The sequence below is a fragment of the Hyperolius riggenbachi genome, chromosome 3, assembly GCF_040937935.1.
Source record: "Hyperolius riggenbachi isolate aHypRig1 chromosome 3, aHypRig1.pri, whole genome shotgun sequence".
NCBI lineage: Eukaryota > Metazoa > Chordata > Amphibia > Anura > Hyperoliidae > Hyperolius > Hyperolius riggenbachi.
The window spans coordinates 106,216,941-106,239,208 of NC_090648.1; the positions used below are offsets into that span (position 1 = coordinate 106,216,941).

Genomic DNA, 22,268 nt, shown 5'->3' on the forward strand with positions numbered 1-22,268 from the left:
AGGAGGGCAGCAAAGAACACAAGCTACTGCTAGTGCCGAAAAGGCAATGGTATTGGCAGTGTCCTTGGAGTGGGAACATTTTCTGACACCCATGCAGCAGCCCACAGAACAGCAATCGGGCAGTTCCACGTCCTCCAACACCAATCGCCTGGAGAAGATGGTCAAGGTCCAGGACTATATGTCAGATGGCGTAGCTGTGTTGAACAATCCACCTGCAGACAGACGGTGAGTGTGACAGGCAGCACAGAAGGACCATGGCAACTCACTCATAGTACCACAGTTTGATAGTGCTGCCCAAAAAATTATATGGATCCGTGGACCCGGGCACTGCGGGCAGTACTGGGAAGTGGGAACGCAGATTTTAGTACCTAAACACACGATACAACATGTTTTCCGGGGTCGGACTCTGAGGCACATACAGATGGTCCCGATCATCATCCTCATCATACAACTCTTCTACTGAGTCTGACCCACCCACCACCTCTGCCACCCCAACATCCCCAGACACAGACCCCTCATCGTCCTCAACATTAACTTGGGATGCTGGCCTGAGCCAGACCTCCTCCTCCACATCAGGCCCCATCATCTCCTCAATGGCAACCCTCATTATTCGCTCTGGCGACGGACCGATGGACACAACGTTCTCCTCCGGGGAGGGCTGCTGCTGACCACTGGCTGCTGGGGTGGATGTTATAGCTTGCGTGGGGTGTTGGCTGTTGCTGTTGTTGGGAGTGCTGCTCACAGCGGAGGTCTCTGAGGAACTCATGGTGAGCTCATATAGTGGTTGGCGGTGAGTGGAGTATTACTGATCCCAGCAATATACACACTGACTGGCAGAGTACGCAATGCTATATAGTCTGGCTGAGCGGTGTACAAGGAGTGGCAGTACACACAATGCTATATAGTCTGGCTGAGCGGTGTACACAGAGTGGCAGTAAACAATGCTATATAGTCTGGCTGAGCCGTGTACACAGAGTGGCAGTAAACAATGCTATATAGTCTGGCTGAGCGGTGTACACAGAGTGGCAGTACACACAATGCTATATAGTCTGGCTGAGCCGTGTACACAGAGTGGCAGTACACACAATGCTATATAGTCTGGCTGAGCGGTGTACACAGAGTGGCAGTACACACAATGCTATATAGTCTGGCTGAGCCGTGTACACAGAGTGGCAGTACACACAATGCTATGTAGTCTGGCTGAGCGGTGTACACAGAGTGGCAGTAAACACAATGCTATATATAGCGTGGCTGAGCGAGGTACACAGTGGCAGTACACACAATGCTATATAGTCTGGCTGAGCCGTGTACACAGAGTGGCAGTAAACACAATGCTATATATAGCGTGGCTGAGCGAGGTACACAGTGGCAGTACACACAATGCTATATAGTCTGGCTAAGCAGTGTACACAGAGTGGCAGTAAACACAATGCTATATATAGTGTGGCTGAGCGAGGTACACAGTGGCAGTAAACAATGCTATATATAGTGTGGCTGAGCGAGCGGTGTACTACTGTTCCCAGCAGCGACACACAATGACTGGGGGGGACCCTGGCTAGCGTGGCTGGAGAGCGAACTACCCTGCCTGCCTACCCAAAGCTAAACCCACAGACAAATGGCGGAGATATGACGTGGTTCGGGTATTTATTTACCCGAACCACGTGACCGTTCGGCCAATCAGAGCGCGTTCGGGTCCGAACCACGTGACCCGTTCGGCCAATCACAGCGCTAGCTGAACGTTCGGGGAACGTTCGGCCATGCGCTCTTAGTTCGGCCATGTGGCCGAACGGTTTGGCCGAGCACCGTCAGGTGTTCGGCCGAACTCGAACATCACCCGAACAGGGTGATGTTCTGCAGAACCCGAACAGTGGCGAACACTGTTCGCCCAACACTAGTGGAAATTATGTACCCCAGAAAAGTGACAGATGTTACCTCGAAGATGCATTTCTCCAACTTAGCGTAAAGCATGTTCTGCCTTAGTTTGTCCAAAACAATTCGGACGTGTGTCCTGTGCTCCGAGAGGTTGTTAGAAAAAATAAGTATATCATCCAGGTATACTAATATGAATTTGCCCAACACCTCTCTAAATACCTCATTAATTAGTTCTTGGAAGATGGCCGGGGCGTTACACAGCCCGAAGGGCATCACCAGGTACTCGTAGTGCCCGTCGGGCGTGTTAACCACCCTGGCGTTCTGATTAAATCGCCAGGGTGGCTGCGGGAGGGTTTTTTTTAAATAAAAAAAAAACTATTTCATGCAGCCAACTGAAAGTTGGCTGCATGAAAGCCCACTAGAGGGCGCTCCGGAGGCGATCTTCCGATCGCCTCCGGCGCCCAGAATAAACAAGGAAGGCCGCAATGAGCGGCCTTCCTTGTTTTGCTTATATCGTCGCCATAGCGACGAGCGGAGTGACGTCATCGACGTCAGCCGACGTCGTGACGTCAGCCGCCTCCGATCCAGCCCTTAGCGCTGGCCGGAACTTTTTGTTCCGGCTACGCTGGGCTCAGGCGGCTGGGGGGACCCTCTTTCGCCGCTGCTCGCGGCGAATCGCCGCAGAGCGGCGGCGATCAGGCAGCACACGCGGCTGGCAAAGTGCCGGCTGCGTGTGCTGCTTTTTATTTCATTAAAATCGGCCCAGCAGGGCCTGAGCGGCAGCCGCTGGCGGTGTTGGACGAGCTGAGCTCGTCCAGACCGCTCAGCTGGTTAAAGGCCGTCTTCCATTCATCGCCCTTTCTAATCCGCACCAGGTTGTATGCACCCCTTAAATCTAATTTTGAAAAGATTTTAGCATTGTTAATTTGAGTAAACAGGTCATCAATCAGGGGCAAGGGGTAGCAATTATTTACCGTGATTTTATTCAGGCCCCGGTAATCTATGCATGGCCGCAGACCTCCGTCTTTCTTTTTAACAAAAAAGAACCCTGCGCCAGCGGGCGACCGGGAAGGTCGAATGAACCCCTTGGCTAAATTCTCACGAATGTACTCTTGCATGGCCAAAGATGTAAAGATGGCCCCTTGGGGGCATACAACCAGATTGGAGATCGATGGGGCAATCAAATGAGCGATGTGGAGGTAATTTATCAGCAGCCTTGGGACAGAAAACATCTGAATACTCGGAATACTGTGCTGGTACCCCCTCCAAATGAATCCTGGTCTGGCCCAATGTCACCTTCCCTAAGCACTGCTGGAAACAATGGGTTGACCAGCTAGTTAACTGCCCAGTGGTCCAATTGATCTGTGGGGAGTGAAGGTGCAACCAAGGAATGCCAAGGATGACTGTGGAGGTGGTTATGTGTAATACAAAAAACTGTAATTTTTCGGTGTGTAGTACCCCTATAGTGACTTCCACCTCTGGTGTCTGAGAGAGTGGATGATTACCTTGCAGGGGGAATCATCTACTGCCGTAACCTGAATGGGTGGTTTTACCGGGGTGAGCGGAATACCTAATTTCTTTGCAAATTCAAAATCCATAAAATTTGCTGCAGAGCCTGAATCAACAAAGGCCTCGGAAACCTCGGTTTTATCTTCCCAAGTAACAGTACAAGGAAGAAGTAACCGTTTATCTTCTAGGGGTAAGAGACGCGCGCCTAGGGTGTTACCCACTACAACTCCTAGGCGGTAGCGTTTCCCGACTTATTGGGACAATTACGCACTCTATGACCCCCCTCTGCGCAGTAAAGGCACAGCTGCTCAGACATCCTACGTCTTCGCTCCACTTGAGATAGTTTTGACCGACCAATTTGCATAGGTTCGGGTGGAGGCGAGACAGGAGGAGGTGGAGTTACTGGAGGCGCAGCGTAGGACACCATCTTTACCTGACTACTACCCCGGGTCTGTTTCTGATAGCGCAGCCTGCGGTCGACTCGAATGGCCGATGAAATGGCCTCATCAACTGTCTTAGGTTCAGGCAGACTTAGCATAAGATTTGAGACCTCATCCGACAGTCCTAATAAAAAGCAATCTAAGAGGGCATAAGTGTCCCACCTGGCTGAAACTGACCACCTCCTAAGTTCTGCTGCGTAATCCTCGACCGGACCCTTGCCTTGACGCAAAAGCTTGAGCTTCCGCTCAGAAGTCGCAGCAAGGTCTGGGTCGTCGTAAATTACTGCCATAGCTTTTAAAAATGTGTCCACTGAAGTGAGGGCTGAGTCTCCGGTGGGCAAACTGTACGCCCATGTTTGAGAATCGCCAGAAAGCAACGTCTTAATAAATGTGACCCTTTGGGCCATTGTTCCAGAAGTTTAGGGTCTCAACTCAAAATAAGATAACACTCTACTTCTAAAATTTCGGAAGTCAGATCTGTGACCAGAAAATTTCTCAGGTACAGGTAAGCATATATCAGAACTAAGAGGGGATCGCACCTCATCTACTGCTGTCTGGAGGGTTTGTAAAGAACCTGACAAGGCTTCAATCATAGTCTTGTGACTACCCAGCACTTGATTGATGTTGTCCACCGAAGTGGCAAGTGCGCCCAGACGGTCAGAGTGTGCGTCCATTTGTATCTTGGTCTGGCATTCTGTAACGATCGGTGTAACACAGAGAGGGTCTGATTACCGGTGAACTGCAGTATCACCGAGAATGCAGAATATACCCAATTATTGGTGATCTGCAGTATCACCGATAATCAGATATATCTACTAACCTCTGGACACCTGAGATAGCAAGTGAGTGTTAAGTGCAACAGTAATACTTTGAGAATAGCACAGTAGTAGTTCCTTCCGTAGGCCTAGACTCTCCCGGGGGAGGAGCTAGGCTGAGAGTAGGAAGGACAGAGCGTGAGTGACACCAGAGAGAGGGTGTCACTAACAGGTCTGGGAACTGCCTCTAACAGTAAGGCCAGTTCTCGAGGTCGGGCAATCCAGGTCGTAAACACACAGACAGATACGGTACAGATTCAGGAGACAGATACGGAATCCAGTAAACAGGCAGGGTTTGGCAACGGAGTATCAGAATAGCGAGGTACAGAATCAGAATGCAAATACAGAGTCCAGGAACGAGCAGAGTTTGGCAACAGGATATCAGAAATAGCAAGGTACAGAATCAGAGTACAGGAGGATAGTCAGGCAGGCAGAAGGTCATAACAAATAATACAGTTCAATATTCCTAGCGCTAAGGTGTGAGGTCCGCGATCGTCGACACCTTTGGAAACTATGCTAGAACACAGATACAGACAAGGCCTGAGTGCTACCACGTAGTGATCGCAACGCCAGACACCAGAGGAATGCCCAGCACCCAGTATATATACACCAGTGCCCTCCAGCACCTCCAGCACCTCCCCAAGTGCTGGACCAATGAAAGTTGCTGCAATTGTCACCCGACCGGCCTGGTCAGCTGACCCTCCTCTGACTGCCATAAAGGCCCTGCCTCTCCGCGCGTGCACGCGTCCCCCCAAACCAGCGTGGACCACCAGTCCCAGCCACACCAGTCATATGTTGTAATGTTGTTGCTGTATGGGATGCGGAATCCGCCGCCACGCTGTCTGAGCGTGCGGCGTTTCCTCCGCATCCCGCCTTACTGAGAGAAGCAGGCCTATGCGTACAAACCAGACGCGGCGGTTTCTCCACGTTCCACTATGCCAGCCGCAGAAACAGCCGCCTCATCTTGCGTCCACGCGGCGGCTTTTCCACGTTTCTTCACACTATCCAGCCACATCTGTGAGTATGGAAGTGATGCTCTGATAAAGTCATGGAGGTAGATTACATTACTTTCAGTACTGCAGTTGTAGATAAGTGCTTTTTCCAAAAGAGATCCATTAACCTGAATTTGATGTAAGGTGCTAGGTTCATTTCCAGAGATCATCTGAAGATATTAAAGATCATTTCCAATACAAGAGGTAATTTAGTATCTCTCGTTAGACTGTCTGCATTTTCATTGTATTAAATATGTCATACATCCACATGTATAGTCTATGTAATTCTTGCTTTTTGTCCACAGAATGTATATCCAGACCAGCTTCAGTATGAGCTGACCTTGAATGGATCCCTGAAAGTGATTCACATTGAGAAAAATCTGTAAGTGTCTGTAAAATATATCTTTTATACCAGGATAAAGAACACGTTTCACCTTTGAGGACTAATGTTTCATCTTACAAGCCTGCATTGAGGGACCTACCTATAGAAACAGATTTACTAGTCTTCCTAACATAATTTGCTCCTCTACACATGATTCATCTGGCCATAGTCACTGTATAGAATAAAGAGTGCACAGAGGAAAAAGGTAAAATGTCACATTGCAAAAAAAACCCTCCTTCCTATGACATGTATGTTTGGTACACAAGGGGCTTGATTCACAAAGCGGTGCTAACCTACTTAGCACGTCTAAAGTCTTTAGACGCACTAACCAGGGTGCTAAGTAGGTTAGCACCGGATTTCTCAATCAGATCGCACGCTAACTTTGCGCGCGCAAAGTTTTACGCGCGCAAAGTTTTACGCGCGCTAAGTCCCATAGACTTTAATGGGCACTTCGCGCGGAGCGCCCTGCGCTCTGTGCAGTACGCGCGTAACGTTTTACGCGCATAAAGTTTTGCGCGCGTAAAGTTTTATGCGCAAAAAGCTTGTTTAGACGTGCTAAGGGGGTTTTCACAGGCGTGCTAACAGTTAGCACCGCTTTGTGAATCAAGCCCCAGACATTTTGTAATGTAATGTTATCAGAAATGAACTTTCCAATTTAACTTGCTGAGCACGACTTAACCACTTATGTACCAGCAGTCTCTGGCCCCTTCAGGACGAGAGATCACTGGTACCGAAGAACGGCGCCTCCAGACGGATCCATACCTGCCGATGCTGATGGTTGCGCAGCTCACCCATCGCCGCAGGATCCTCTCTCTCTGCCGTCGCTATGACGGCAGAGCTGTGTCAGCCGGTCAGGAGCCGCTTTCATTGGCTCCTGACACTGCCCTTCAATGTAAGCCAATGCCATTGGCTTACAGTGATGACAGGGCCAGGAGCCAATGAAATCGGCTCTTAACCAGCTACCACAGCTCTGCCGTCATATAAACGGCAGGGCGAGTGATGTGTGGTGGGGGAGCAGCGAAGCGATCGGCAGTAGCGGCGAGAACACGATTGAAATCTACACTCTGCCAGCGGAATGGGGGTCAAAATAGGGCGTAGATTTCGATCAGTAATGAGTGGTAAGTGGTTAAAGAGGAATGTAGGGGTTGATTCAGCAGCGCAGCTTAATGACAGTAGTGTCAGCTCAGCGCATGCTATGCTGCGGTAGTGCAGCGTAGCATGCGCTGGTAACTTACGCTCGCTCCTTCTAACTAACGGCCACTCGTGGCTTTAATGGATGTGATCCCAGTGCTTTGATTGGCCCAGTAGGCTGCCTGTCACTTGAGAGTCAGCCTATTGGGCCAATCACAATGCGGGGATTGCGTCAATCCTCGCACTTTGATTGACGTAATAGGCTGCCTGTCTACGCCCTGTTTTGACCCCCTTTTCCTGCCAAATGGGCTTACAATCTAAGGGGTGGGGAAAAGGACACATAAGGAGGGGGGTATGTTAAAGGGAGTAGGTTGGAGCTATGAAGATGGCAGGTAAGCAATGGTGAACAGATGGGTCTTTAAAGCCTGCTTGAATTAACTAAAGTTGGGAAGAGGGGGGGGGGGGTTCTATTGAGTAGGGGCTGCTCTGGAGAGATGTTTGATGGGGAGGTATGGTGGATGGATTTGTATGCCAGGCAGAGCAGTCAGTTTAAGTTTAATTCTGAGGGGGGCAGGGAGGCAGTGAAGTGACTTGGAAAGTGGGGCAACTGAAGAGGAGCAACAGGAAGAGCGGATGAACCTGGCAGCTGGATTTATAATGGATTGCAGTCTGGTCTCAGGAAGTCCAGGGAGTATGGCATTGCAGTAGTTTAGAAGGGCGGTGACCAGAGCATGGAGCAGGAGTTTGGCGGTGTTGCGGAGGTGGAAGTGGCAGTATCTGGAGATGTTCTGGAATTGGGGGTTGGGGGAGAGTGCTGAGTCAAGGGTTGTGAACATCCTATTGATCCCCATGTGTTGTAATGTGTCTTACAGAGACCTGCTTGCTGACAATTACACAGAAAGCCACTACAAGGAGGATGGCACTTTAGTAACAAGTCATAGCCGACACCAGGTACATCATATAAGAGCTGCTGTGTGTAATGTGCTTTGTATGGAAGACGTGTTAATGGCAATGCTGGCTTCACACGTAATACTCAACCAGGCGGTGCCAATATCATTGACTCTAATGACTCTACCTATGGATCTACTCTTAATGATTTATAGTTGATTGGGCATTTAATAGAAACAACGTGTGTTTGAGGCCTTTTGAAAATGTTTTTATAACTTATTTTCCCCTGAAGCTTTTAACAGTAGGTTCAACCCCCTATTTGAGTAATAGGGAGATAAGCAAAAAGAAAAGTAATATCTGCAGCCTCCTGGACATTAGAGGTATCTGTAAGGGCCCATTTACACTGGAGCATTTTGCTGGCGATTTCGGAAAAAACGCTCAAGCACTAGCGCTTTTTAAAGCGCTAGTGCGATAATACCCTATGGGTCCGTTCTCACTTGGGCGATTTTTGTTAATTGACGTCGATTAACGCAAATCGCCAAGCGCAAACGTGTAGCATTTTCAGGCAATTTCCCGGCGATCAGATTTAGTGCTATAGAAGCGCTAATTGCAATTGCGGAAAAATCGCTGCAATGTCCAGTAATTTTTCCGCGTCAATTGCGGAAAAAATCACTCCCACAAAACGTCAGCAGTAATCGCCGGCGCTTTGCGCATTTAGGTGTGAATGGGGCCTAAGGCCTATCCAAGCCCTGGCTGGGTTCACCTCTCCGTAGATATGATAATTAAAGCAGCTGCAGATACTTTGGTAGATCTTTAATAAAATCAGTTTGCAGAGCAGAGTAGAAGAAGCAGCAGCAACCAGGGCTGCTGTTACAGAGCACCATTTCCATGCATTCCCTAGCGATTCTATTCCCATTCACTGTTCTTAGCGTTAGCATTGCTCTGAACAATTCTTTTTCAAACACCAACCACATTATTAGCAGATACTTAGCATATCTACAGAGGAAACCATAGCAACAGTTTTACTTCAACAATTTAAAGTGTACCCGAGCCGAAATTTGGGTACCAAAACACATACTTACCTAAGAAGACGGAAGTCTCTTGATCCTATAGAGACTTCCCATGCTGTTCCAAGCAATGACCCCTTCAAGATTACCCATAAGGGCTTGTCAGTAATCACATCTGGACTGTGGTCCTCTTCAGGCATGAGCGTGGCCACACTGTGTCTGCTGGGACTGTATAGTAAGCTGGAGCCGCTCGTGTGTGGCAAAAGAAGTGCGGCCCCGATGTTAAGGATGGTCCCAGACAGTTGCGGCGGACAGCTTGGGATGCCTTTGTAGGATTTTTGTAGTATTTGCATTTCCCCTTTTTTTAGGCTCGGGTTCTCTTTAAGCTGCGTACACACACTAGATTTAACTCTGTTAATGACTACCTCTGATGAAAATCTAGCATGTGTACAGTGGTCCCTGATGCCCCTTTGATGCGTTGCTGAGCAATTCTGCCAAGCGATGTCCGAGGGTATGGTTTTCCCGGCTCACCCTGTCATGCTTTATAATGCTCCCCTTCACCACTTCCCACAGAGAAAAAGAACACATTACTAACCTGGCGGCTAACGATACATATGTATAGACTCAGCCCTGCACTATCACCAGAGGGACTGAGTTCAGAACTCTCTCTGGTAACATGCCTCATATGCAGGTACAATACAATACAATACAATAACATTTGTAAAGCGCTTTTCTCCCATAGGACTCAAAGCGCATAGCTGTGTCTCAGATTAATACAGGGTTGCAGGCTGGGTTGTGTTACAGAGGAGATAGTCAGATGTTCATGAATGCCAAACTGAAGAGGTAGGTTTTCAGTTTAGACTTAAAGGGGAACTGAAGAGAGAGGTATATGGAGGCTGTCATGTTTATTTCCTTTTAATCAATACCAGTTGCCTGGCAGCCCTGCTGGTCTATTTCTCTGCAGTAGTATCTGATTAAAACCAGAAACAAGCATGCAGCTAGTCTTGTCAGATCAGACTTATAAGTCTGAACCACTGAAACACCTGATCTGCTGCATGCTTGTTCAGGGGCTATGGCTAATAGTATTAGAGGCAGAGGATCAGCAGGGCTGCCAGGCAACTGGTATTGTCTAAAAGGAAATAAACATGACAGCCTCCATATTCCTCTCTCTTCAGTTCCCCTTTAAATGCTTCCAGGGATGGAGCTGTCCTGATTGGGTGTGGCAGGGAGTTCCAAAGTGTAGGGGCAGCATGACAAAAGGCTCTGTCTCCAAAGGTTTTGAGGTGGACTCTGGGGGTGACCAAGGTGTTACGTCCTTTTGATCTAAGATTGTGGGGGGTGTCCAGGTATCCAGGGCCCAGATTGTGCAAGGATTTGAATGTCAGTAAGCCAATCTTAAACAGAATTCTCCATTTTATCGGTAGCCAGTGGAGTGAGCACAGGGTTGGTGTTATGTGGCAATGGCGGGGTTGGCTCGTTAACAGCCATTCTGTACTAATTGCAGGCGGCGTAAGTCTTTCTTATGCAGGCTTGTGTAGAGGACGTTGCAGTAGTCTAACCTTGATGTGACGAAGGCATGAACTAGGGTTGGAAGATCCTCTGAAGAAATTAGGTGTTTAATCCTTGCAATATTACTTAGGTGAAAGAAGGAATGTTTCACAACAGCTGAGATTTGATTCCTGAAGCTTAATTTCCCATCAATCAGTACTCCCAGGCTGCGCACACAGTCTGAGTTGTTCAGGTCTGAGCTCCCTATCCTTAGCGGTGTTGGTTGAGACTGGGGCTGCTTTGCTGTTGAGCCCTGACCCTCGATAACAAGAACCTCAGTTTTGTCAGCATTAAGTTTTAGCCAGTTATTATTCATCCACTCCTGAAGCTCAGCTAAGAATGTGTTTATTTGTGGAGTAGGGTCTGTGACGTCAGGTTTGAGTGACAAATATAGCTGGGTGTCATCAGCATAGCAATGTGTCAGGCCATGTTTTTGTATGATTTCTCCAAGTGGCAGCATGTATATGGTTAAAAGTAAAGGGGATAGTATTGCGCCCTGAGGTACACCGTATTTTAGTGGTACAGGGTTGGAGAGGAAGGGCCCTAAGCAGGCCCGGCCCTAGACTTTTTGCCGCCTGAGGCAATTTTTAAAGAAATCGCCGCCCCCCCCCCCCCCCCCCAAGCCGTTGTTGTGGGGGGCCGCCCGAGCTGGAGGGGATAGCGGGCAGGAAGGGGGTATTGGGCCTAGCGGCGGGGAGGGGGGTCGGACCCCCCCCTCCCTCGCCTGGGTCCCCCGTCCTCCGCTCCCCTCCAGCTTTAAAAAGGTCCGTGCTGTGGCTGCAGCTATTCGTAAGAGGCAACGGGCGGGATTACTCACCTCTTCCTCGTTCCAGGCCAGCGTGCGCTCCACTGATGTCACTTCCTGCGGCGTAGCAGGAAGTGACGTCAGTGGAGCGCACGCTGGCCTGGAACGAGGAAGAGGTGAGTAATCCCCGCTCGTTGCCTCTTACGAATAGCTGCAGCCACAGCACGGACCTTTTTAAAGCTGGAGGGGAGCGGAGGACGGGGGACCCAGGCGAGGGAGGGGGGGGTCCGACCCCCCTCCCCGCCGCTAGGCCCAATACCCCCTTCCTGCCCGCTATCCCCTCCAGCTCGGGCGGCCCCCCACACACATGGACGGGCGGGTGCCGCCCCCCCAGAAGTGCCGCCTGAGGCAAAAGTTTCACCCCGCCTCATGGGCGGGCCGGCCCTGGCCCTAAGGCTACCCTTTGTGTTCTGACAGCCAGGTACAAGGCTTTACATAGACTTTAAATGCAACAAGGTTGGGCATGTGATCTATTACTTAAAACATGACTAGTACATTTAAGGGTGAACAGCGTTAACAGCATAATTACAATTATTTATATACGGTAACTATTTAGCAGATTCTGGAATTGAACTTTCTTCTTAGATCTGTTTTCTTTTGCTTGAATGACTGTGTTAGTCGGTACGTCAGTAGACAAGACATAAAACATTTATAACGTGCTTTTCACTTGGCAGGCTCAAATCCCCAGGGCTGCAGCCACTTATGGTGCGCTCCATGGGCAAATAGGATCCTTAGGGAGCCTTGCCCAAATACTCTTACTGGTTTACATATTGGCTTCAGTGGGGAATGGATCTGAACCCTTGTCAAATGGCTCAAATCTCATATCAAAGGCAACAGCCTTACCAGTATGTTCCCATTATGTATTGACCTGAAGAGGAAATCATCTAGGATGCAAAATACATCAAAATTCAGGTCGCAACCCCTTGATTTCCCATTGTGAAGACCAGCATGCAAAATGTTTATTCTGACTACCGGTAACTCACTAACTTGTTTTTCTGGATTTTGGGCAGATGGTGTTCTCTCTCTGAATTCCAGGACTGGCCAAGCGAAACACAGCGTGACTGTTATTATACAACTACAGCATATAGCTAAACAGAATTATATATATATATATATATATATATATATATATATATATATATATATATATATATATATGCCCATAATTATTCATATCCCTGGCAAATTTTGACTGAAAGCTTAAAGTTACTTTTATTCAACCAGCAAGTAATTTTTTGATGGGAAATGTCTCCCAAAAGATAATAAGACAATGTACAAGAGGCATTATTGTGGAAAAATAAAATTCTTATCATTTATTTACATTTGAGCAAAAAGTGTCTTGTCCAAAATTATTCATACCCTTCTTAAAAATCGAATAGAAAAGCCTATTATAGCAATCAAACGCTTCCTATAATTGCAGACCAACTTTTTGCATGTCTCCACATGCAGTGCTGCTCGGATACCCCTTTTCAAAATCCGGATCCGATTCGGATCCAGATACCCCGCTATCCGATCCGGGTCGGATATCCGAATTCAAAATTTTCCGATCCGAATCCGATTCGGATATCCGACCCTAGTATCCGATCGGATTCGGATATCCGTGTTTAATCCCGGAAGTGGCCTTTAAATTGCTTTAAAAAGGTTTTTTAGGGTATATGAGGCATGTAGCATCATAATTTTGAAAATGGAAACACTGATGATGTGGGGAGTGGACTTAAAATCCCCCCCCCCTAAAAAAAATGGCTGTCAATCAACATCAGAGTGGTATCAGGAAGCAGTCGTACTGACGCAGTTGGGGCCTCCCCACAACTCGGACAGCAGACACCTCCAAAAAAAATTACACAGCTATTGTGTTTAGATAGTTGACCATGGCACTGTTGTAGGTACCACGGCACAGTAAAAAATTAGGAGAGGTTCCAGGAAGCGGTCGGTCGTACTGCCGCAGTTGGGGCCCCACAACTCGGACAGCACAGACACCTCCAAAAAAATTACACAGCTATTGTGTTTACATAGTTGACCATGGCACTGTTGTAGGTACCACGGCACAGTAAAAAATTAGGAGAGGTTCCAGGAAGCGGTCGGTCGTACTGCCGCAGTTGGGGCCCCACAACTCGGACAGCACAGACACCTCCAAAAAAATTACACAGCTATTGTGTTTACATAGTTGACCATGGCACTGTTGTAGGTACCACGGCACAGTAAAAAATTAGGAGAGGTTCCAGGAAGCGGTCGTACTGACGCAGTTGGGGCCTCCCCACAACTCGCACAGCACAGACACCTCCAAAAAAATTACACAGCTATTGTGTTTACATAGTTGACCATGGCAGGTACCACGGCACAGTTCAAAAAATAAGAACCTGGCTTCATGAAGATGGAGTCAGGAGGTTGTGGTGGTAAAGGGTGGTTAAGCAGCAAGCAGGCATAGTGATAACCACTCAGCCACTTCATTTCCCCCTCTTGCCAACAACAGGGGCCAGGAACTCACCAATTGCCCAAGCCTCGTTCATCTTTAAAAAAGTCAGTCTGTCCACAGACTGGCCTGACAGACAAGAGCGCTTCTCAGTGACCACGCCACCGGCCGCACTGAAGCACCTTTCCGACATAACGCTGGAAGGCGGGCAGGACAGCACTTCCAGGGCGTATTGCGCCAGCTCGCCCCAGATATCCAGGTGCTTCACCCAGTACTCCAAGGGGTCCACAGGGGTGTCGGTGTCAAGCCCGCTATAGGACCCCATATAGTCGGCCACCATCCGGGTCAGGTGCTGGTTCTGGCTTTGAGAGCCGGATGCTGCTGCAGGCACCTCCTCTGTAGGCAGCGGTACTGGTGTGGCATAGAGCGCCTTTGTCAGAGACAGCAGGTTTGTTGGGCGCCTGCTGATGCTGGATGCAGGCACCTGCTGCTGTGCTGGCTGGACTGAGACAGCAGGGGGGGTGGGAGTCCGGGGGAAGGCTTCCTCCAAGCGCCAAACCAGAATCCGCTGCAAGTCCCTGATTCGGCGCACAGGGTCTCCTCCTACAGGCAGGAACTGAGCCAGCTTCCCCTTCAGCCGTGGGTCCAGCATCAGGGTGATCCAGATGTCCTCCCGAGCACTCATCTCCTTCACCCTTGGGTCTTTGCGCAGGCACTGCAGCATGTGCACTGCCATGGGGAAGAGGGCTGCCATCTCTGCTGACCTATCATCTTCTGCACCGCTGACAGTGCTGTCGTCCTCCTCTGATTCCGGAGCCTCATCTTGCTCTCTCCACCCCCGCACTACTGCAGCTGCACTCCGCTGTGCCCCCTCCTCTTCAAGGTCAGGGACCTCCAACTCCTCCAAGTCCTCCTCCAACTCCTCCGAATCCTCCTCCTGCTGCACAGAGGTGGACTGTGAAGTGTGCTGCTGCTGCTCCTGCTGCTGGATCAAGGCTTCCTCTCCCACTTCCAGCAGAGCATCGAGGGCCTTGTCCAGCATGCACACAATGGTCAACCACTCACACAGCGACGCATGGTCCCGGCTGACCATGTTGGTGGCCTCCAGGAAGGGTGCCAGCACAAAGCACACCAGCTGCATTTTTCCCCACTCAGCAGGGCGGATGATGTCTGGGAGGTGGGTGGTGCCGGTCCCCAACAAGTTGGCATCCATGGTGGCTCTGGCCAGGTACAGGTTGACAGCCCGCCTCTGTTCAACCAGACGTTCCAACATCGCCAGGGTGGAATTCCAGCGTGTTGGAACGTCTATAATGAGGCGGTGCTGTGGGAGGTTCAGCTCCATCTGCACGGCTGTAAGGGTCGCTGTGGCACCACCCGAGCGGCGAAAATGACCCACCGTTTTCCTTGCCGCTACCAAAAGAGTGTCCATCCCCTGGTAGGTGTGCAGGAATTTCTGCACCACTAGGTTCAGGACGTGGGCCAGACAGGGGATGTGGGTGAGGTTTCCCCGCTGGATGGCGGCAACCAAGTTTGCACCATTGTCGGCCACCACCTCTCCGACTCTGAGGCCTCTGGGGGTCAGCCAACTCCTCTCTTGCTCTCGGAGCTTGGCCAAGACGTGGTCTGCCGTCAGCTTGTTCTTGCCCACCGTGACCATCTGCAGCAGCGCTTGGCAGTGGTGGGCCTTCACGCTGCTGCTGAGGCGGGGTTGTTTGGCGGCGGATGGAACCGGATCAGAGCTGGAAGCTGCTGCACTTCCCCTGACCCTGCTGCGGGGTGGCACCACCCACCGTGGTGATGATGCTGCTGTCTCCTCTTCACCCCCTTCCACCAAACTGACCCAGTGCGCGGTGAAGGACAAATAGCGGCCTGTCCCGAACCGGCTGCTCCATGAGTCCATTGTCACATGGACGCGCGCACCAAGCGCATGATCCAGCCCACGCTCCACGTTGGCCTTTACAAAGCAGTGCAGTGCTGGGATGGCCTTGCGTGCGAAGTAGTGCCGGCTGGGGATTGGCCAATCCGGCGCTGCGCACTGCAGGAGCGCACGCATCCGGCTCCCCTCCTGCACAAACGAGTACGGGAGGAGCTGGGAGGACATGGCCCGTGTAAGCAAGCCGTTCAGCTGGCGTATGCGACGGCTGCCGGGAGGCTGAGCCCTGACCACAAAAGAGTCACTCAGCAGGGTCTGGTGGTGGGGGCGTTTTAGGCTTGCACGGGAAGCTGAGGAGGGAACAGAGGAGACCACTGAGGAGGACTGGCTGCCTGAACAGGCCTCAGTGTCAGCAGGAGTGGCAAAGCTGGTTATAGTGCTCTGACCTCTGCAAGGGCCAGCGCCAGCTTCCTTCAGCAGCTTGAATTCCTGATGCTCAGGTTTGTGCTTATTGCCCAGATGGTTGATGAAGCTGGAGGTGCCATAACTGGAGGGGTGAGACCCTCTGCTCAGCTTCACATGGCATAATTTGCACGTTACAAATTTGCTATCCAGTGAGGGCAGATGGAAAAACTGCCATATTGGGGATTGTAGTTTTACCTTACGTGGCTCAGAACGGGATGCTGCTGTGGATTTTCTCCCGGTGGTGGTTGGGGCCTGGGGTTGAGTGGTGCGGCTGGTGGTAGTCGTGCCACTGACAGATGGAGCAGCAGCCTGCGGGTCACGTACTCCATGCCCACTGCTGCTCCTGCCAATCCCTGCAATGCTCAACCTGCGTGCCATACACACTGACTCCTCCTCCTCAGAGTCAGAGCTGACATGCCCCTCCGGTCGCTGGTAGTCCGGGTCCTTCACCTCATCATCAAACTCCCCTTCGTAAAACTGCTGGGATGATGAGCCCGCCTCAAACTCCTCTTCTGCTGACACATCATGGACGGGCTCCCCCCCAACAATTACTGTCAGCATCTCAGACTCTTCTGTAAAGCCAATTTTGCTGAGAATATTTTCTCTAGGGCTAGGGCTGGTGGTGGTGGCCTCACTGTCACTGGCTTGCTCCTCGTCATGCGCCATCTGCTGCATCACAGACGCGGCGTCCTTCTCCTCCAATCTGCGCCGCTGACCCTGCTTGAAAATTGACGCAACACGCTGCTGCGTCTCTGCAGCGTGACTGCCAGTGGGTAGCGGCGGAATGACTGATGCGGCAGAACTGCTGCCAGAGGCCGCAATGTTGCTCACTCTCCTTCTGGCCTTGCCCCTCCCCCGTCTCACACTGCCAGTGCCAGACATAGTACAAGACTCACTGTCACTGATGAGTCGACGTCACAGATGATGTGTGTGGGGTACTTGGTGCACTTTTATTATTGGCGGCGGGCTTGGAAATGATCAGCAGATTGACAGACAGGAGTACAACAACTAAACACACTGACACTGCTCACTCAGCAGCAGCACAGCAGCAATAATCTGTAGTACTAGCACTGTCTGCAACTACACAATATAAAACCACAGTAGCAGTAGTAATAGCAGCCCAGCCAGCAGCAAGGAGCCTGGAGTGTGTGCACACAGACACAGCACACACAAAGACACAGGACCTAGTAGCAGTAGTAATAGCAGCCCAGCCAGCAGCAAGGAGCCTGGAGTGTGTGCACACAGACACAGCACACACAAAGACACAGGACCTAGTAGCAGGCACAGGCAGCTGCTGCAGCTGAAAGACTGACTGACAAGACTGACTGACACTAACAAATTACACAGACTAGCTAAGCTAACTACAACACAGTAAAACAGTAAAACCAGAAGGTGTTTTAGTGTTAAAACGCTGGGTTATCACTGGGATAATGTACTTGCTTCAGCCAAACACACTGGACAAACTATCTCAGTGGCAGTCACAAAGCAAGGACGAGATTCTTAACATGCCCCCCTCCTTATATACAGGAGGGACTGGCCAAGGTTCCCCTCTGTGATTGGGTGCTTGGGCTTAGGCTGGGAGCGCTCTGATTGGCTGAATGACGTCATGGACATCATGTCCATGGTTACAGTACCCGGATTCGGATATCCGATCGGTATCCGCGGATATCCGGGTTATGCGACCAACTATCCGCATAGAGCTATCCGGATTTCCGTCCAGCTATCCGGAATCCGGATCCGATCGGATAGGCCTAAAAAGTTCGGATATCCGAGTCTATTCGGATATCCGGTATCCTGATGAGCAGCACTGTCCACATGTATTTTTGCCCATTCATCTTTAGCAGTGAGCTTCCAGTCTTCAGGTTGGAGGGTCTTCATGCCATCACTCCGATCTTTAGCTCCCTCCACACATCCTCAATTGGATTCAAGTCAGGAATCTGAATGGACCACTCCAAAATGTTAATGTTGTTGTCTGCTAATCATTTATTCACCACTTCTGATGCGTGTTTTGGGTCATTGTCATGCTGAAATGTCCACTTGTGCCCAAAGCCAAGTTTTCTCTGCAGACTGCCTCAGGTTGTCATTAAGAGTCCTCATGTACTACTCTTTTTTCATGGTGCTGTTTACTGTGATTAGGTTCCCTGGTCAGTTTGCTTAAAAACACTCCCAAAGCATTAGGTTCCCACCACAATGTTTGACAGTGGGGATGGTGTTGTTTGGGTTGAACACTTCTCCTTTTTCACACCAAATGAAGGAAACATCATTGTGACCAAATAATTCAATTTTTGTTTTATCTGACCATAGCACAGAAGACCAGAAGACTTCATCTTTTTCCAGATGAGCATTTGCAAAGGCCAAGCGAGATTTTGTGTGCCTTATCTGGAGAAGTGGTGTCCTCCTTGTTCTGCATCCGTGGAACCCAGCGGTGTGCAGTGTCCGTTGGATTGTCTGCCTTGAGACATTGCCACCAGCAGAGCCCAGATTGACCAGGATGGCCTTGGTGGTGATCCTTGGATTCTTTTTCACCTCTTACTATCCTCCTGGCCAGCACAGGTGTCACTTTTGGCTTCCGACCACGTCCTCTGAGATTTCCCACAGTGCGGAACATCTTGTATTTTTTAATAATACTTTGCACTTAAGCCACTAGAACTTCAAAACATTTAGAAATGGCCTTTTCTGACTTGTGAGCAGCCACAATGCTCAGCTGCAGGTCCTCACTGAGCTCCTTTGTCTTAACCATGGCAGTCCACAAACCAACTGCAGAGAGCTACTGTTTTTTACCTGTTGAGTTAAACAGCCACAACCTGTTGAGTTGATTAACCACTTCAGGACCGTCCGCCTAACCACCCTTAAGGACCAGGGCAATTTGCATGGAGGGGGCACGTTTGGGGGGGTCAGGCGGTCGGATCCTGTCTGTGGCTGGCTGGGCATGGTGTCCCCCATGGAGGCAGGTGTACCCCCTGTACCTGGCAGCCATCACTCACCTTCCAGGCTCCAGCGATGAGCCGCAGTAGCCACCTCTTCTCCAGCCGGCATCTCCGCTACAAATGACGCTCAGCTCCGGGTCGCGGCTTGATGACGTCATCAAGCCGGGACTCGGCGCTGACATCAGACGGAGCAGAGATGCCGGTCAGAGCTAGTGTTGGGCGAACAGTGTTCGCCACTGTTCGGGTTCTGCAGAACATCACCCTGTTCGGGTGATGTTCGAGTTCGGCCGAACACCTGACGGTGCTCGGCCAAACCGTTCGGCCATATGGCCGAACTAAGAGCGCATGGCCGAACGTTCCCCGAACGTTCGGCTAGCGCTGTGATTGGCCGAACGGGTCACGTGGTTCGGACCCGAACGCGCTCTGATTGGCCGAACTGTCACGTGGTTCGGGTAAATAAATACCCGAACCACGTCATATCTCCGCCATTTGTCTGTGGGTTTAGCTTTGGGTAGGCAGGCAGGGTAGTTCGCGCTCCAGCCACGCTAGCCAGGGTCCCCCCTGTCATTGTGTCACTGCTGGGAACAGTAGTACACCGCTTGCTCAGCCACACTATATAGCATTCTGTTTACTGCCACTCTGTGTACCTCGCTCAGCCACACTATATAGCATTCTGTTTACTGCCACTCTGTGTCTGCTGGGAATAGTAGTACACCGCTTGCTCAGCCACACTATATAGCATTCTGTTTACTGCCACTCTGTGTACCTCGCTCAGCCACACTATATAGCATTCTGTTTACTGCCACTCTGTGTCTGCTGGGAATAGTGGTACACCGCTCGCTCAGCCACACTATATAGCATTCTGTTCACTGTTCTGTGTCTGCTTGGAATAGTGGTACACCGCTCGCTCAGCCACACTATATAGCATTCTGTTTACTGTTCTGTGTCTGCTGGGAATAGTGGTACACCGCTCGCTCAGCCACACTATATAGCATTCTGTTTACTGTTCTGTGTCTGCTGGGAATAGTGGTACACCGCTCGCTCAGCCACACTATATAGCATTCTGTTCACTGTTCTGTGTCTGCTGGGAATAGTGGTACACCGCTCGCTCAGCCACACTATATAGCATTCTGTTCACTGTTCTGTGTCTGCTGGGAATAGTGGTACACCGCTCGCTCAGCCACACTATATAGCATTCTGTTTACTGTTCTGTGTCTGCTGGGAATAGTGGTACACCGCTCGCTCATCCACACTATATAGCATTCTGTTCACTGTTCTGTGTCTGCTGGGAATAGTGGTACACCGCTCGCTCAGCCACACTATATAGCATTCTGTTCACTGTTCTGTGTCTGCTGGGAATAGTGGTACACCGCTCGCTCAGCCACACTATATAGCATTCTGTTCACTGTTCTGTGTCTGCTGGGAATAGTGGTACACCGCTCGCTCAGCCACACTATATAGCATTCTGTTTACTGTTCTGTGTCTGCTGGGAATAGTGGTACACCGCTCGCTCAGCCACACTATATAGCATTCTGTTTACTGTTCTGTGTCTGCTGGGAATAGTGGTACACCGCTCGCTCAGCCACACTATATAGCATTCTGTTTACTGTTCTGTGTCTGCTGGGAACAGTAGTACACCGCTCGCTCAGCCAGAGTATATAGCATTGTGTTTACTGCCACTCTGTGTACACCGCTCAGCCAGACTATATACCATTGTTTACTGACACTCTGTGTACACCGCTCAGCCAGACTATATACCATTGTTTACTGACACTCTGTGTACACCGCTCAGCCAGACTATATACCATTGTTTACTGCCACTCTGATTCTGCTGGGAACAGTAGTACACCGCTCGCTCAGCCAGACTATATACCATTGTTTACTGACACTCTGTGTACACCGCTCAGCCAGACTATATACCATTGTTTACTGCCACTCTGATTCTGCTGGGGACAGTAGTACACCGCTCGCTCAGCCAGACTATATACCATTGTTTACTGACACTATATAGCAGACTATATAGCATTGTGTGTACACCGCTCAGCCAGACTATATACCATTGTTTACTGACACTCTGTGTACACCGCTCAGCCAGACTATATACCATTGTTTACTGCCACTCTGATTCTGCTGGGAACAGTAGTACACCGCTCGCTCAGCCAGACTATATACCATTGTTTACTGACACTCTGTGTACACCGCTCAGCCAGACTATATACCATTGTTTACTGCCACTCTGATTCTGCTGGGAACAGTAGTACACCGCTCGCTCAGCCAGACTATATAGCATTGTGTTTACTGCCACTCTGTGTACACCGCTCAGCCACACTATATAGCATTGCGTACTCTGCCAGTCAGTGTGTATATTGCTGGGATCAGTAATACTCCACTCACCGTCAACCACTATATGAGCTCAACATGAGTTCCCCAGAGACCTCCGCTGTGAGCAGCACTCCCAACAACAGCAACAGCCAACGCCCCACGCAAGCTATAACATCCACCCCAGCAGCCAATGGTCAGCAGCAGCCCTCCCCGGAGGAGAACGTTGTGTCCATCAGTCCGTCGCCAGAGCGATTAATGAGGGCTGCCATTGAGGAGATGATGGGGCCTGATGTGGAGGAGGAGGTCTGGCTCAGGCCAGCATCCCAAGTTAATGTTGAGGACGATGAGGGGTCTGTGTCTGGGGATGTTGGGGTGGCAGAGGTGGTGGGTGGGTCAGACTCAGGAGAAGAGTTGTATGATGAGGATGATGATCGGGACCATCTGTATGTGCCTCAGAGTCCGACCCCGGAAAACATGTTGTATCGTGTGTTTAGGTACTAAAATCTGCGTTCCCTCCCAGTAGTGTTGGGCGAACAGTGTTTGCCACTGTTCGGGTTCTGCAGAACATCACCCTGTTCGGGGTGACTATATAGCAGACTATATAGCATTGTGTTTAATGCCACTCTGTGTACACGGCTCAGCCACACTATATAGCATTGTGTTTACTTCCACTCTGTGTCTGCTGGGAACAGTAGTACACCGCTCACCCGCCACTGTATAGCATTGTGCTCTGTGTCACTGCTGACAATAGTGGTACACCGCTCACCCACCACTGTATAGCATTTCTGTACTGCCACTGTACTGCTGCCAGTCAGCGTGTACTTTAAGGATAAGTGAAATGAGGAAGAAATCCGGTGAAAGAGGGAGGGGCAAGGGAAGAGG

The 22,268-nt window shown here is 50.2% G+C and overlaps 1 protein-coding gene across 3 annotated transcripts in view; it reads left to right on the plus strand.

The window, feature by feature from the left end:
* LOC137561086 (zinc metalloproteinase-disintegrin-like VAP1) overlaps positions 1–22,268 on the plus strand; it is a 128,121-nt gene that overhangs the window by 20,996 nt on the left and 84,857 nt on the right. For all 3 annotated transcript variants that reach the window (XM_068272328.1, XM_068272330.1, XM_068272329.1), the window contains exons 4-5: positions 5,934–6,010; positions 8,014–8,092. In XM_068272328.1, coding sequence (XP_068128429.1) covers positions 5,934–6,010; positions 8,014–8,092 — 156 coding nt within the window. The remainder of the gene's footprint in view (positions 1–5,933; positions 6,011–8,013; positions 8,093–22,268) is intronic.